The sequence below is a fragment of the Gymnogyps californianus genome, chromosome 7 (assembly GCF_018139145.2).
Source record: "Gymnogyps californianus isolate 813 chromosome 7, ASM1813914v2, whole genome shotgun sequence".
In the NCBI taxonomy this organism is placed as follows: Eukaryota; Metazoa; Chordata; class Aves; order Accipitriformes; family Cathartidae; genus Gymnogyps; species Gymnogyps californianus.
The window spans coordinates 22748868-22765611 of NC_059477.1; the positions used below are offsets into that span (position 1 = coordinate 22748868).

The window sequence follows — 16744 nt, forward strand, 5'->3', positions numbered from 1 at the left end:
AAGCTAAGTAAGTTCTTGGTGTATACCATTTAAGTTTATATTACCAACTTCTTTCTGTTTTAGATATTCTTTCAAACTAGCATGGAAGAAATTTTTCCAGGGGAAAAAAAAAATTAAGTTGAAGTTTTAGTAATTTTACCTATTGGTGACATATTATGTTGAGGAAATGGCACACGTGGTTTATAGTTAAATTAAGTCTATGTTGTAATTTAAATTTGATGTATCAAAAACGTATTTTTGGCTTAAATGCACTGTTAGAACTGAATGTATTGGAAGGCATGTTTGAGTTGTGGGAAGAAGACAGAGTGTGTACTACTCCTCTTGAAAATGCTGCTTTTCATCATCATGTGGGTACTGATAGGATTAAAAGTGTAGTTTCACAAATATGTACTTTAAGAACTGTTAAGATAAATCTGTTGCCAGTTGTCAGATGTGTTCCAGGCAGCTGCAATTCCCACAGATGATGTTGCCTCACCCATTGTGAATTACTGCTTGAAGCAAATACATGTCTAGGCATTACTGCAAACTGAGAATAAACTTGCGGATCAGAGACAGTGGTGCACATGAAATTTCAGAACATGTATGTTTTTCTAAAGCTTTGTTATTGTCTGACATAGGCTTCAAAGATACAAGTAGTTTTGTCACCTGTAGTGTATCACTTCCACTAAAATTTCTGCAGCTCCCAAGTTTTTTTGTGTCCAGTCCTTATATGTAAGGCTCCCTCGTTCCTTTTCCTGTGTGGAGTTTCTTCACCTATGGGCAGTGATCTTGGTTTTGCTTGCTTTCATAGAATCATAGAATGGTTTGGGTTGGAAGGGACCTTTAAAGGTCATCTAGTCCAACACCCAGTCTTCAACTAGATCAGGTTTTCTTGCTTCAAACAGTAGCACGGTTAGTAAAAGTAAAACCTGGGAAAGGACAGTTCTGTTTGCTCTAATCTCTTCTCACGAGCTGTCACCCATCCTCACAGCACATGTCAAGGAACAACAAAATGTTTCTCATTTCGTTTCTGTATTTCATGTGCATATTGCCAGCCAGTGTGCACATGCAAGTACAACTTTCCAGGTGCAATTTTTTCCATTTTTCTTTAAAAATGTTTGCATTACATTAAGCTTTTTTTTTCCTTAAACAAAATACAGCCTTACTGAAATTATGATGCATAAAACAAATAATAAACTGTTAGGTACTTTTGAAACGAAGGGCATGGAAGAGAAGAGAATGAAATATGATTGATGATCAGAGCTGGAAAGGGAAAACATGGGGGGTAGTAGTATTAACACTGACAATCCATATGGTTTTTAGTTTACTTACTGATGTTGGCTGTCCCAGCATTCAAATGAAATGTAATATACTCCTCTGAAGTGGTACTTCTCTTGGGTTTAGTAGAAGATAAAAATGCAAGCTTGTTTTCAATGACATTTCCAGCACAGCAATTTCAAAACCATAAAAAAATTTAAAGCATTTAATCATCTAAAATGTCCAGGAAATAGATGATCTATCACAAATGAGACATTTTTGTCTGCTAAGGGTTCACTCTCCTTGCAGCCTAGAAATCCTAAAATACAATGTTTGGGGGCACCATGATTTATTCTCGAAGGTAAAATGCGCTGTTCCCCAGTGGAAGCTTTGTGCCAAGGTGTAACCAAGGATCCTGCAAGGTTTCTGCCTGGTTATGCTAGAAGGCACCCAAACCTGGGGCTGATGTGAGTCTTCAGGATGTAGGCTCTGTAGGATCTCAATGGGCAGGATACATTTCATTTGTGCTCTTTAGTAGCGATGCTATGCAGGCAGCCCTTTCTCTTAGAGGTGGGAAGGACCTGCCAGCCTCATCAGTCAGAAAGGACCTTGCTTGCTAATCTCTGCTTTCCTAATATTGCAACCAAGGAGTTTAATAACCATTCTTGCCCTACAGATTTTGTTTGGTTATCTAATTGGGGTGTACTCCTCTGTGGTACTTAGTGGGTGAGACATTTTTCTACTTGTCTACTTAGACTTATTATTGGATGCATTGTTTTTGTTTGTAGTTTATTTTCATAGAGTTGGTGCTTCTTGGGCATGAAGGTTTTTGTTACAGGATATCCCTGGAGTTCAAGACAAGAAGCAACATCTGGAGCTTAAAGTGAATAGAGTAGAGGTCTAGATATTTCATAGGCTAATACATGTTCAGATTAACCTGTGGACCTTCTTCCCCATGACTCATGGTTTAGCAAATGACTTTGCCCTAAACAAGGACAACAGTAGTAATCCCACACTAGCTACCTCAATTGCACACTTAACTAGTATTTTTTGAGGGAAGAGTAAGGGTAACCAGTTTACATTTCCTTAGTCTGATCATTTTTCTAAGCATACGGATGGATATATCGTCTACATGATATTCCTGACATTCATGTATCTGAGGTGCAAATATACAGCAATATCTGTCATGTTAGGCACATTTTTGTCTTGTGTGAATGGTGAGGGTTTTTTGATCTTGTTTCTGTATTGATAAATAACCAATAACTATTTTGCCAAATACTGGCTTGCAAGGCTCAGTTTGTTTTCCTATAGATACTACATGTTCAAAACCCCTTTTGAAGGAATCTGTGAACCATTGTGTAATTTATTGCACCTAATTAACACAAGCCAATACTTTTACAAGTAATTAAATCAATTTAAAAATTTTGCACAACTCACCCATCTGTTTGAAGTAACAGCTAAATTGCAGTATAATACAAATTAAAATGTATACTTCCATAACCTGTACTTCTAAGTATATGCCAGCACTTGCATTGTGTGCATGTATGTTCCTCTATTAAAAAATGTAATTTTAATTATATGCTGTATATATTCTTTATTCTAGCCCATTAGTTTTATCCCCATGTGTAGAAATGCTGAATCCAAGTAACAAGGCAGTAAATAATACTGGCTTTTAATGACCAATTAAAGCAGCCTATCATCAACTTGGCGTCAGCTGAGTTTGTAATTCAAAGTACAGATATGTTGTAATTGCTTAGAATAAAATGGTGCTTGGGAAGTACTGAGCCTCGTCAGTACAGGATACCACTCCCCAGAGGCAGCAATACTTTGTTTTGTAAACCGTCCTGCAACCAAAACTTGATAAAACTGGAAGCTAAATAAGTGGTTCCAAAGTGATGGCAAACATAATGCAAAGCCTCAGTGCACCTTGATGACTTTATCCTGAATGATCTGGACCTTTTTGTGGCTGTGAGGGGAAATGGTGTTCTATATAAAGAAAGTTCATTAACTAGATTCTTTTAAAAATAGCATGGGTATGTTGACACCTGCCATGCCTATAGCTACTCTAGCCCTGTAGATGTGCTGTCTGTTCCAGATGCTAGCAAAAGTTAATTTTCTGCTTTAAATGGGATAATATAAGACAAACTCTCCTGTCTGGTGAAACTAATCCAATAATGCAGTTGTTGATACCTCAAAAACAGGGACAGAGAAAAGTGCTGCTGTGCTCAGCCTTCATGCAAATACTCTTGTAATAGATTCAGTGCCGAATGTCTGACTATTAGAAAGATGTGAGGAAAGTGGCGGCAACATAGGGAGCAGAAGCAGAGGAAAAGATTAAAACATTGAAATTATGCAATAAGGTATACTTGATTAAATGGAAGTTAAAATGAAATGTGAAAAAAATGTTGGTTTGAATTCTGATGAACTAGTCAAGGTTATATGAGGAAAGGTAAAAGGAATAAGGGAAAAAAAACCATAAAGACAGTGTGGGATAGCGAGATCTGTTAGGCTGTGCAATGATCTCTGCAGGTAGAGGCAAGATGAAAGATGATGGACCTGTTTTTTCTATATACCTAAAACTAGACCAGGCAATACCAAAGAAAAGGTTCTTGAAGGAACTACTTCAAGGGCTACTTGTCCCCTGAAACTCACTGAATTCACTTTGCCAGGTATTGGACAGTGTAGGACTGTAAACCCTGCAGGTAGGGACCATCTCTTCATAAAACCGTGTGTTCTTATTTTTGTGGCTGGTTTGAATGGATACATTAGATGGGAGGATACTGAGGTATGTAAAAGCACGTTAGGAAAATGGAAAGAGTGATGGAAACAACAGGGGAATGTACCGGAATAAAAGTGCAGAAGAATGGAGTGAGGCTAAAGAGATTTTTGTAAATCAAGCAAAAAGCTGAAGTGGGGAAAAGAGAGGGAGGAGAAGGATGTGGTGGAAAGTCAAGATGTCCATCCTATCTTACGGTAACAGGTTTAAGTTGGGACTGGCAAACCATGAGCAAGTCTCAGTTTTGTAAGAAACTAATAATGTAGAGAAGTAAACAGTCCTGCAAGGAGAAGAAAGAATAGTAGGAAAGCAGGCAGGTGACAGCTTTCCAGGGCTTGCTGGTGGAAGGAGGAGAGAGAAGGAAGAGGAATGTGTTGAGGGCTAAGTCACAGCTGAAGGACCTGCTGATGGCTGGAGTCTGCTGTGTGAGGTGGGGCAGCTGTGGTGATGGCAAGGGCATGTGAGTGTGGAGGGGGAGCTCTGTGGGTGCTGGAACTACACTAAATGAAGCTGAGCACAGGGAGAAGGGGGGAGGTTTAGTGTTGCTTTAAGGTAAGAGACTAGAACCAGAAGGGGTCCACACCAAAAGCTTTGAGTGTAGTGACTGGTCTAATGAATGGAGGAGAGGAACTGCAGGGACACCAGCAAGTCCTGATGCCAACTTGAAAAGACCATCTATACTTGTCTCATTATCAAGGGGGAAGAAAATTATCCTAAATTAGATTGTTGAGGTTCTTCCAGATGAATGAAGTTTAGGAAAAGCATCATTATACCACCTTTTTTTCTCTAATGCAATGACTGCTAAAATAAAAGCTATGTTGGGAATGAAAAAGGAGCGATTGCAAGAAGTAGGTATGGCCCTGTGGGGCTCTTGCTCTCACCAGTGGCATGTATTTGTTACTGCTGCCAAACAGAATTTTTATGAGCAGAATATAACATGTTTGTGAACTGGCAGAGAACCCTCTCCTGTCAAGAGTTAGTGTTATATGCCTGCTTTCATTGCACAGGTTACAAACCTGTAGGTCTCATGTTCTACTTTGTCTTCATAAGGAGTAGGCTTAATGGGAAATTGGAGAGATTGCTGCTTGCTTTGTCTTCCTGCTTGCATTTGATAAGAGGTGAAGTTTCTGGTGAGTGAAGTACCGCCTGGAATACAGTGTTCTTCCCCAGAAACCTTGATGATATCCCAGTTGATTTCACCATGAATAGGAGTAAAACCCGAGTTGGACACAGAGAATGAAATTCAGCCCTTTGTAAACAGGTATAAATCCCATTGAAACTGATAGGGCTTGTGGCTTAAATCAAATCTGATTTGCCTCACACGGCTCAATCCAAATGCAGTCTGCAGTACATCAGATAATGGAGACCAGTGTTTTTCCTCATTGTCCTTGAATATGTATGAGGATAAGATCTGATGGATAATGGATAACTGTTGAAACGTCTCGCAATAGAATATTCTTTTTGAGGAGGGATTTTAATGAATTTGAATAAATAATAAAAAATTTTAGAATGTTTCAAAATGTTTTATCCCTTTCTGCTCTTGCTACGCTTTGGCACTGCTTTTCTTTTAAGATGTTCCTATAAATGTCTTATGCTAAGCAAGAATCAATGCGTGATCTGAGCATGAGGCACTTAGAGCCCAATGGCTGGTGTATCAAGGCGGATGAGTCCAAGCACTGGTTGTGGCTTATCTCACTTATGTGGCTGCTATCTTTATTGCCAAAAGAGGATGGATGTTGTGCTAAATAATTTTGCACTCTGGGCCTGCTAGCACTTCCCTAATGATACTGTAGGGAGCTCTCTGCTTCCCCTTGCTTTTGCCACTATACTAAAGTGCCTGAGAGGTTTGCTTTCTCTTTGTGGAACGAAGTCATGCTAGAAAATAGGCCAGAGAAAGGAACTCCTAAAGGAAAAAGGGACGTAGGGATTGGAATTATTCTTGATAGTCTTGAATTAGCTGCAGATATGGTAGGTGTTACCCAGCACACCTCAAGTTTGGGATATTTGCTTCCCCCAAATAAAAGTCGTTTGCATTACAAAAGCATTGCACATAATTCTGCACAGCTTGATATGTAACACTGCCTTTGCAGAATAAATGCTCAAGGATAAATCTTGCATGATGAATAAATTGCCTCTTTCTCTCCTTAGCTCTTTCAGGTGAGGCAGAGATATAACGTAGAGTCAGCTAACGTGCAGACCTAGCAGAAAAATGGATCTTTTTTCCTGTGTTAGTCATGTCATCAGAGGAGGTGCTTGAGACAACTCTATTACAGGTGCAGTTGAATCAATAAGGCATATTCATTTTTTTCCCCAGATGACTCCTCTTCTTCCATTTCATAAATTTCTATTTTTAACAAGAGAAAAGTAAGCAGATATTATTCAGTACCATGTTTCATGTCATACGAATCTCCTTTTCTGGCACATTGCTGCTTGAATAGGCCAGCTTCAGCAGTTTTAAGAAGGTTTTTTTACATGTTATTTTCACTTAGGGCAGTGCAAATTTCTTTGGAAATCTATGACAATCAATTAAGTAAATGAGAAAATAGAATGCTTGTAATTAAGATAATCAAGCTACGTGAAATCCACCCTACTAGTGCTAATATCTGTATATCTCCAAGCTGTACATTAATTAAACACCATGTAAGTGTTGCAATTAGACTCAGGCTGCTATGGCAAAAATGAGAGAAAAATGAAAATGATGGGAGGGGTTTTTACTGTATGTGAAACTCTTAGTTGTTTTAAAGCATCTCGTTATGATTTGTAAGGTTGCTGTGTGGCTGCAGATGCTCCCAGGATGCCTGAGGACTCTGTAGCAGGCTTCAGCTGCTTCTGAAACAGGTGACCCAAAGAAAATACACTTTGATTTGCAAAAGCTACGTTTCTTCTCAGGAGCGTGTGTTATTTTCCCCTCAATTTCATGAATGAGTTTGGGTTACTGAGCTCTGAAACCAGTAGTCGAAGAGGTTAGATATTTCGTTCTACATAGGAAACTGCAAAGGGGAGAATGGAGAGAGAGGAATTATTCTGACTAGTTCTTACAATAAAAGGGACCTTGTCCTGCCTTTATGTTCTTTTGATTTGTGGTTTTATTTTGATGTGAAGACCCTAAGGTCGCCCAGGCCTTCCTACCGGACAAAACAGCATCTTAATGTATTTGTACTGAGAGACAAACACTACATGAGACTAACTGGATAATCTGGGTGTATTCAGATTGTGCTGCTTCATTTATTTCCTGGTGCTTTTTGGGACCTTGGGGAAGCGAAAGGCTCTGTCAGGGTCAGTGTGTGGCTCTAAGAGGCCGGGGGGGACCCCTTCCCTCTGTGTAGGTACCCTCCCGGCGGTTGCACAGCAACTTCAAAGTGAGTTTATTGTGGTTTTATGAGATGTGTGTTTTTGGACATTCGTGCCTTCTCTTTTTCTCCTGTGTGTAGCTCTTGATGGCTGCAAGGATACTCATTAAGGTACCATGGAGGCAGCGAAGAATCATGTTGCAGGGCCAAGGGAGTCAAACAGCTTCGCCACCTTAGAACTGCCAAACTTTGGTCTCATTAGCTGGGGATGCCAAAGCAGCTGAATAGGGCAAAGCAGATGAGGAACCCATCTACTAATTTGCCAGATATTGCTATGGCTGTTTTAAGATTAAGTCTTTGGCATCAAATGAAGTAGTACACCTGATCAGTGTGGACATCAGCTTGATGAAGTTATTGCACAAATAATGAATAAAAGTAATATTTTTGTTGTGTTTATTTTTTTCCAATTATTTTTTAAAAATCTGCTTTTACAGCACAATATTTTTCCTTATGACAGATGAGCTTGTTCACTGGTATTGTGTTTTCAGATAATACCATTTACATTTCTAGAAAGAAGTGAAGAAGAAAACTTACAGGACACCTTCAATTTTTCATTTGATTTTGTTCTTAATTTTTTTTATTATTTGACATTGATACAAAAAAATAGTATCTTGATTAGCAGCTTTGCTGGCAATCCCACAAAACTGTAAATAATACTTTAGTCTAAAAGAATGCACTCCTACAGACACTATAGATAAAACAATATATACAATTTAGACAAATAAATACATAAGTACAGCCAGTCATATATAATGATACACCTAAAGTTCAGTTACTGTTGACAAGCTTTTCTAGTTAATTACACTTTTCATTTACAAATTGCCATTGCCATCTACATTATAAAGATAAAAAAAAAATCCCAATAAAGAATAAAAATTGATACTTAACGTTATTATTAGGAAAGATGGAAAATGAACCTTGAGACTTCTGTTTAAATACTCTCACAGTTTCAGCAAAAAAAATGCTTTTGTGGAAAACTCCTCCTAAAGAGAGGCCTTTCCCCCCTAGCGTCTTTGCTGAATGTGCTTTGTTCATGTACGTTTTGAAATCAAAATGTGATTATAGTCACACTTTTGAAGTGATAAGAAGCCAGCATGTCTTAACCAAGTTGTCATTTGTCCCATGCCCAGTGAAACAAAATGACCTTTAAGTAACATAAATATTTATTTTGATTAAAGGAAGCCTAATGCAAACACTTGTTTGTTAACAGTACCGCATGTGGCACAAATACTACTGAGTAGAAGGGACAGTAAGCTGTCCCTATGAGTAGATGTATTGCTCCCTTTCTAGCTCCAGGTTGCAATATTGCAATTTCTGAGCAAAGAGAAAATAATAAATCTGTTATGTAAGTCTAACAAGCTAGTGAAGTCTAGTATCAGAAAATTAATAGAAGTAGAAAATTAGGCTTTTGTCGTGTTCTTTTAAATTCACTTGACAATAAAAGAAAAAAAAATCTTGTACATTCAAAAGTTAGGGCACACATGCTTAAGGCTCTTGAAACACTGGACAAATATAATGCCTAACAGCTCCATGCATAACAGAATACTACATAGCAAGCAGACTCTACACATATATACAGCTGAATACGGAAGAAAATGCCTTAGAAATATGTACATCAGTTTCAAGATGAACATTTACATTTCTGTTGAAGATCTATCTATTTATAAATGACAGGAAATATATTTTTTCAGATAATGTTTTCAAGGTGTACCTTCCAATAATTAATGCAGTCTACTTGTACTAGGAGAAATTCAAGGTTACCATGCTACTTGAGCCCTGAGGTATCTGGATCGGGAGCCCTGCTGTCCTCTTGGTTACTAACCAAAGGCCACAGAAGCATCAGCAGGAGAAGTAAGGCCACCAAATCCATTTGGTTGTGGATTCAGAAACCCCAAATTACTGCACAGCGCAGAGGGATAGCAGAAGTGATTGCAGGCTGTGGGTTGAAATTATTACAAAGTGTGTTCCTGGTAGGATGACATCTATGCTGTCTGATTTACCTGAGGGCTGGGGATGAATTCCACCCTCGTTTCCCTTCCTAAACAAGCATATTCTGGGGCTTGGGTAAGGAAAACTGAACTTCACCCAATCAGTGTGTGTGTGTTATCTATTCATCTATGCAATTAGTTGGACCTTGTTTAGCTAGAGTTCTGAGTTTGACAGGAAGCAAGAGCAACTTTAACAAGGACTAGGTCAACTAGGGAAGGATAAATCCTAATTATGCTGCAAGCGACTCAGTATTTTTATATAAAATTACTGGTTTTCATTTATGAAGGGTGCACAAGCTCCTGTTGATCAGCAGTAACTCCTGGGCTGTCTGTTGTGTAGCTTCACCTTTGGATCTGAAGTAGATTTATTTGAGACAACTACTGGTTGTGGCTTGAAGGCCAGGTACAGTTTACCTTACTTACAAGTAGTTCCTTTCAAAACGGTAGTGCTGCATCTGTGAATGAGACTAACAATTTCTCACGAAACTGCAAACCTTTTGGGGTAGCATCTTCATTCCTCTGTTACTGTTGTAAAGTGTTATGTACACCTATGGCAAAATCAGGTCAGAGTTTTCCTTTAAATTTTTATTCAGTTAACTTCTGGCAACTTTATAGACATCCTGAATAACGTACAGACTTAGCAGTTTTTCATATGTTACACATAACGCCAGCTGAAACGAATGAGACTTTTGTGTGTGCTGTGGACAGTGTGAGTAATCTGCAGCTAATAATATATTTGGTGAGTTTTGTATCTTTGTAACTTGTCTGTGAATTCTTCATTCCAAGTTATTTGCTGAGCAGTGTCATATTTTAGCTCTTTGCTAGAAGGTGGTGCTGAATAGAGATGGCTTGAATTTATCGAAGAATTTTCCAGGAAATAATTTTCATGACATTTCATTAACATTCATATTCAAAACACATAAGCACATTCTGAAACTTGAATAAAATCTTGTCTATTTGATTTCTGTTACATGCTCTGGGGATCTCTTGAGCGGGACCTCAGTGAGTATTGGCTCTGTGATGAGTAACCTGGGAGCTGCAGACTTGTAACAAAGGCTAGAATTTGTTTTTCTTTAATAGGTGATTCTTAAAAGCCCTCTGTTTTACTGTGAAAGTTGTACTTGTTGTGTACTCTGTTGCCCAATCAACAGAAAATTGATTGCATTCTCTTATTGGACAAAATTCTACTTTTCTACACCATTAAAAATCTGGTAGAATCTCATTCATACATTTTCTGTAGGAAAAAGTAGAGCTTACCCTTAAAAAGCTGCTTTTGTGTTACTTTTTTTTAGGTAAATAGTGCACTGACTGATGTTGAAGAAATATGCTGCTTATTGACACTTCTATCATTCAATATAATTATATATTGCTATGCAAGATGCTTAATGGAGAGATCCACTGATACTTATGAGAAACATTGCACTTGCTTTGAAATTAAAAGATACTCATACTTTTCTTATGTATTTTTAAGACAGTTTTTCATATATATCCTGTCTTATTTCACCTACAGGTTCTACTTCATTTTAAAATTGTATTAGATCTTTTAGGGGCTACTTCAGGCAGTGGAAAGAAACAGAGTATCTTCTGAAAGAATTTAAAGGAATACCATTTGGTGGATAAAAATATACTTCAGTGTGTGGCTTTGTTTCTAAGGCCTTTGAGACTTTGATGTTCTTACCTGTCTAAATTCTGCTATTATACCATCAGTAAGCTGTTTGGGAATTGCACACATTGTACTATGAAATATACATTTCAAGATAGGTGTATAGCTCAGTGCAAATGTGTACCGCTCAATTTATTAACAAAGCTCTAAATAGAGATGGTTGTAGGGTGTCAAAAAAGGAATAAAAGTATGTTTGTAATTCTTCATTTCTTAGGGCCTGAGTCTTATCTCAGAGACTGGGGCATGAACTGTTAAGCAGCTCATAATAGTTTATTACTGTCCTTTTTCATACAGATGCAGGAGCTGATATGTGTGATAGAGGATAATATACAAAATCTGAGATTTGACTCTAGATCCTTTCGGTTGGTGTAACGTCCTTATGAAAAGAGACTGAAGCCTGTAAACCAGTAGTCAAAATGAGAATGAAAAATCAGTCATTAAAAATCCTCTCACAGTTAATATCCCACAGTTTAACCTGTAAGTCAGCAGATCATTTTGTCAAAAAATAACCAGACTAAACCAAAATTTAAAAAAAAGGTATTTACATCTGTAAAAATCTTAACATCTAAGATGTTTCTTGCTGGACATGTCATTCCAAATTCTGTGCATTTCTTCTGGTGTTATCTGGTGCACTGTGATCACCCTGCGGTACCTGCACAAGCTGTAGGCCATTTTCCAGTGATTGAAGCCACTGTTTTGGAAGGGGTGAATGCCCAGCTTCCGAAGACAGAGTCCAACGTACACGTCTTCAAGATGAAGAAGTCTGGTATGAAGGGAGGTTTTGTAAATCAGTTCTGCTACGTCAGCTGAAAAAATGTAGCCAGTGCCTGAACAGAAGGGTGGGTAATTGCTGTCGGGATACAAATCTCTCGGCATGTACCACTTACTGCGAACATCTCTTATTGGTCCTCCATTTATAACGTAACCAGTGAAGTACCTTCTCCTTGGTTTGGTGTTAGGTTTGAGCAGCTTATAAATAAGATTATCCATATTTACAAAAATATCACTGTCTGTCTTCATAACGTACTTTGCTTTTGAACAAAACGTTGCTACCCACCTCATCCCCATCAACGTTTTCAGAGTGAGGTTATGATAAGAGTCGATAAAATCCTCCACAATAATGTCGTGAAAAATTTGGCTTTCTTGCTCTACCATTTGATTTAACACAGGATCTGCATTTTTTCCGAGAAGAAATAGTGTGGCGATTTTAATTCCTTTAAAGTTGTTTTCGTCTCCCCACGTTTCTCGAATGGCTTGCCTTGCATCAAACTCTTTGTGAGTTGTGCTGATAAGAATGACCAAGAAAGGGATGCTTTTCTCACATTTGTTGGGTTCATTGATGAGAAAGTCAAAGGAATGTGGATTTATAGGTCGAGTTCTTATGTTGCCAAAGGAAACGTTTTTTCTGGCTACGGATATGCTACTGAGTTGTCTGTGGCCAGTGTAGGAGGAAGTAGGACGAGTTATACTTAAGTACCAAAGAGCGCTTGCCCAACAAACTACTGTCAAAACGTATAAGCATGAGACCTTTGAAGCCATTGTTCCTCTAGCTCTTCTATTTCATGTGATGAATAAATAGCCTTCGTACCATGAGCGCACCTATGTCCCAGAGAGGCAGCATATTATTAATGAAACTTGAAAGTTCGATATAGAAAAGTAACTCTGTAATCATTCATGGATCTCAAATAGGAGCTATTAACCCTGATGATACTCAGCTTTTCTTCTTTTACTAGCAGCAGCTTCCATTTCTTGGAATTTTCTGTTATTTCTGAAAAATATGAAGAAAATTTTTCCGTTGTTAGATCATAAAAGCCTAGGGCAAGAAAAATGAGCTTAAATATGACTGGCCATTAATAAGCTAAGTGTCTTAATGCATTTCTTGGATATCCTTTTTTTTCTTATGAGGTACCACAATGCAAGATAGTGTACTAGAATATAGCAGTATAACTGAAGTAACGCTTTTATGATTGATAATTTCTCATGGATGATAATATATAAAAAAAGTTTAGCATGCATAGCATTTTGGCTATTTAGGTAATTTTAAAGGTATATGAAAATAATTTTCTGTTTTCTAGCATTTTCTTGCTTCCTAGCATTTTTTCTGGACAATCTTTCAAAATATGCCATGGAACATTTTAAAATTATTTAAAGAATGAAAAATAATGTACTTTATCTTAGGATTAATAGCATCAGTGGCAACTATGCACATGAATACCTACAAATCTCATTTAGTCTAAATGTTGTTAATGTCTGTCCTGCTAAAAAGAGCATGCTTTGGTGGAAATCAGACAGAATGGGACTGATTGGCAAAGGTACAGGAGAGAGAGAGAGAGATACATATGCTGTCTTACCCATGTAAAGATCAGTGCCCAAGTGGACTCCATAAAAGTCTAGAAATAAATTAACACAGTTCAGTTATTCTTGTTGGCTTCCTTCTCCTCTCCCCCCAGACCAGTCTTTACTTTTCATGAGCAAACATAATTTGTATACCACGTAAGATAAATCACGATGGCAGCCTATTAATGGTGTCACTTCGCTGGCCAGCATGCAGAGCACTTGCCTACCCAACCAGGGTTCCTGCACCGGCAGCTCTTCCCCGCTGCTGTGCCAGTCCTGCCTCCGGCACCAGCGAGCTTTGAGGTTTCCCTGGATCCAGGGAATGTGCCAGCCCTGAAGCTTCCTTTGCTCTTAGCGTGTTTCCTGGGAACCAGTTCTGTTTATCATCATTTCGTGGAAATGAGACAAGCTGCATTAAGCCTGCTGGATCAGTGCTGACTCCTCCAAGGCACACCAGTAGCTGGAGAGTGCCTGTAGGCTCCATGTTACTGGGTTTTACTGTTGCATTGCTTCAGAGCTAAAGGATAGTAGAAGCATGCAACAGATGAGCTTTACACAAGAGTCTTTGAAATATTTAATATTTACTTTGGATAGAACAAATCATATACGGATTCAGATAAAAAGATAGAAGCCCTGTCTTACAAATGTCCTTTCTGTTTCCACGCTGCTTTGACACGTTGCTTGGATTTCATCAAAACGCTTTTTAAGGAGCCCGTGCCTCCCCCATGTTGGATATGTATGGTCTCTTTTTCCTTTCTGCAAAAGCAGATGAGAGTGTGGCTGGAGGTGGCAGGGTCTCCTGCCAGGTGATCTGTTGCTTGGGGTTTGTGCAGACAGACACCCCCCCAGCCCCTCTAGGCAGGCTATCAGAGTTAAAGGACTGTTACCTGTGTCACTATTTCACACTGAGGTGTAAAAACAGCAGAGAAACAATCTGAACGTTTGCTAAATATGTACAGACTGTAATCTCCTTATAGATTCTTATAGCTAGCGCTGTCCTGCTAGTCTTCATTACATGCACGTTTAGTTATTTAATGACCAGAACCTGTGTACCCCTCTCCCCTTCCATGAAATAGGATAATGTGAATTTGTGGCCTCAGAGCTTCATCAGTTTCAATGGGTTTTGCCCTATAACTGGGGCAATTTAATGAGGTAGAGGTTGACTGTGATCTCCTTCGCTACTTGTCACAGGACTTGGGGTTTGTGATCTTATCCCACCAAGCAGTAGCAGTAAATGTTTGGGAGCAGTATATTTACGTGAGGCCTTTAATTGCCCCATAGGGCTGCAGAACACAATGATCTTTGTGCACACATGTACATCCTTGTAAATAAATACAGTTGTGATAAATATATACACAAATGCTACTGTAATGTCTGGAGAGGGGATCTGTCCTGCTGTAACAACCCACTGGAGTCACTGGGACACAGTTCTGAGAAAGGCAAAACACATCTCTGATCTGGTAGGTTGGTTTTCTTTCTGGCTTTGTTGTGAATCTCTGATAACCACCCCCACTGGAAACCCCAGCGGGGAAAAACACCAAGCGTGAAATGCCGTAACGTAATGAAAACATATGAGTGCAAGGTCTAGAAGACTGTGTTAATAAAGAAATACAGCAGTCATGGATTGGAGATGTAGAGTAAGAGCTATGTAGATCGGTGTATTTAACGGACTCCAGCATTAAGGTCTCACAAATACTTCTAATATTCTGCGTATGATGAATTATTTTAGGAAACTATATATTGCATTCTCTAAATGTGTATATTCTTCTACATCTTTTCTTTAATAAAGGCAGGTGTATTAGTTACCATGAATACTGTGCAGATATCTGAGGGAAAGGAAAATTGTAACCAGTGCTTCTTACAAACCACAAAATTACATAAAATAGCTTTTCAGTCCAGCAATGTCATGGCTGTGATGTCCAATCTTATGTGCTCTGAAAGGATTAGAAGCAACAAAAGCCTTACACCATTTTGAAGAAAGATTCCAAGCTATTGTAGGGAATTTTTTGCTCAGTTATGAAATCTACAGATAACTGTCCAGGATGAATATTTCTCGTATTGGCCCTTGGATTGCTGTCTCTTGAAACAAATTTATCTTTTTCTGTTGTGTGTTTCATTTGGGTTTTTTTGTTTGTTTGTTTTGCCTTTTTTAAAGAAAAATAAGAGTTTAGATGGTGTTCTTCGGTTTGGAGTGTTTTACACCATCCCTGTGGTAATTTTTGAGCAAAGTGCAGGTGAAGTGGTTAAGAGTGAACTGTCTGTATTTTTCCTGACAAATGAAATTTTAGATTTAATTATTTTTTAGGAAGACTGAAGGGAAAAACAAAGAGAGAGCTCCCTGCTTTCCTGTGATGGGTCTGTGCTATTCCTACTCTGCTGTGAGGTGAAGATGTGAAGATTAAAGTTCACGTTCCTGCTTTACCCAAGCTTTTTGCTATATATGGGGAACAGTTTTGGAAGAAAATAGCACGAACAAAATTGGCAAATAGTGCAACAACAAAACAAAATTTGCTGAGGCGTCTTGGCCTGCTATTTTAGCTGAGTTTATTGTCGCCTTCAGGACTGATCTCTCTCACTCTTTGTAGGATCGCAGAGGGGGTTAGATAAGTAGCTGTGTCGTGTATTTTTTCGGCCATAGGGCAAATGCTCCTACAAATTATTTCTGGTAACACTGTTCCTGCACAGTAATTCCAACAACGTTTAGCTTGCTGTCATGGTTTAACCCCAGACAGGAACTAAGCACCACACAGCTGCTTCCCCCTCCCAGTGGGATGGGGAGGAGAGGAAAAAAAAAAAACCAAAAACTTGTGGGTTGAGATAAGAACAGTTTAATAACTAAAGTAAAATAAAACATAATACTAACAATAATAATAACAAAATATAATAATAATAATAATGGAAAGGAATATAACAAAGAAAAGAGAGAAATAAAACCCAAGAGAAGACAAGTGATGCACAAGGCAATTGCTCACCACCTGCTGACTGATGCCCAAGCAGCAATCCACCCCTCCCAGCCAACTCCCTCCAGTTTATATACTGAGCATGACGTTCCATGGTATGGAATATCCCTTTGGCTAGTTCAGGTCAGCTGCCCTGGCCATGCTCCCTCCCAGCTTCTTGCACACCTGCTTGCTGGCAGAGCATGAGAAACTGAAAAATCCTTAACTTAAGATAAGTGCTACTTAGCAACAACTAAAACATCAGTGTGTTATCAACAGTATTCTCACACTAAATCCAAAACACAGCACTGTACCAGCTACTAAGAAGAAAATTAACTCTATCCTAGCTGAAACCAGGACAATATCCACCCCTTATTCCATCCCCTTGCACAAGCAAGAAAATACATAGCTTGATTAGGCAGGGAAACATGAACTAAGCAGTGAAATACGTATTT

The 16744-nt window shown here is 38.6% G+C and overlaps 1 protein-coding gene across 1 annotated transcript; it reads right to left on the reverse strand.

The window, feature by feature from the left end:
- Positions 1 to 11571: 11571 nt before the first annotated feature.
- B3GALT1 (beta-1,3-galactosyltransferase 1) lies at positions 11572 to 12552 on the reverse strand. The gene has a single exon (XM_050900382.1). It carries the CDS (start codon positions 12550 to 12552, stop codon positions 11572 to 11574), a length of 981 nt encoding a protein of 326 aa, XP_050756339.1.
- Positions 12553 to 16744: the final 4192 nt, after the last annotated feature.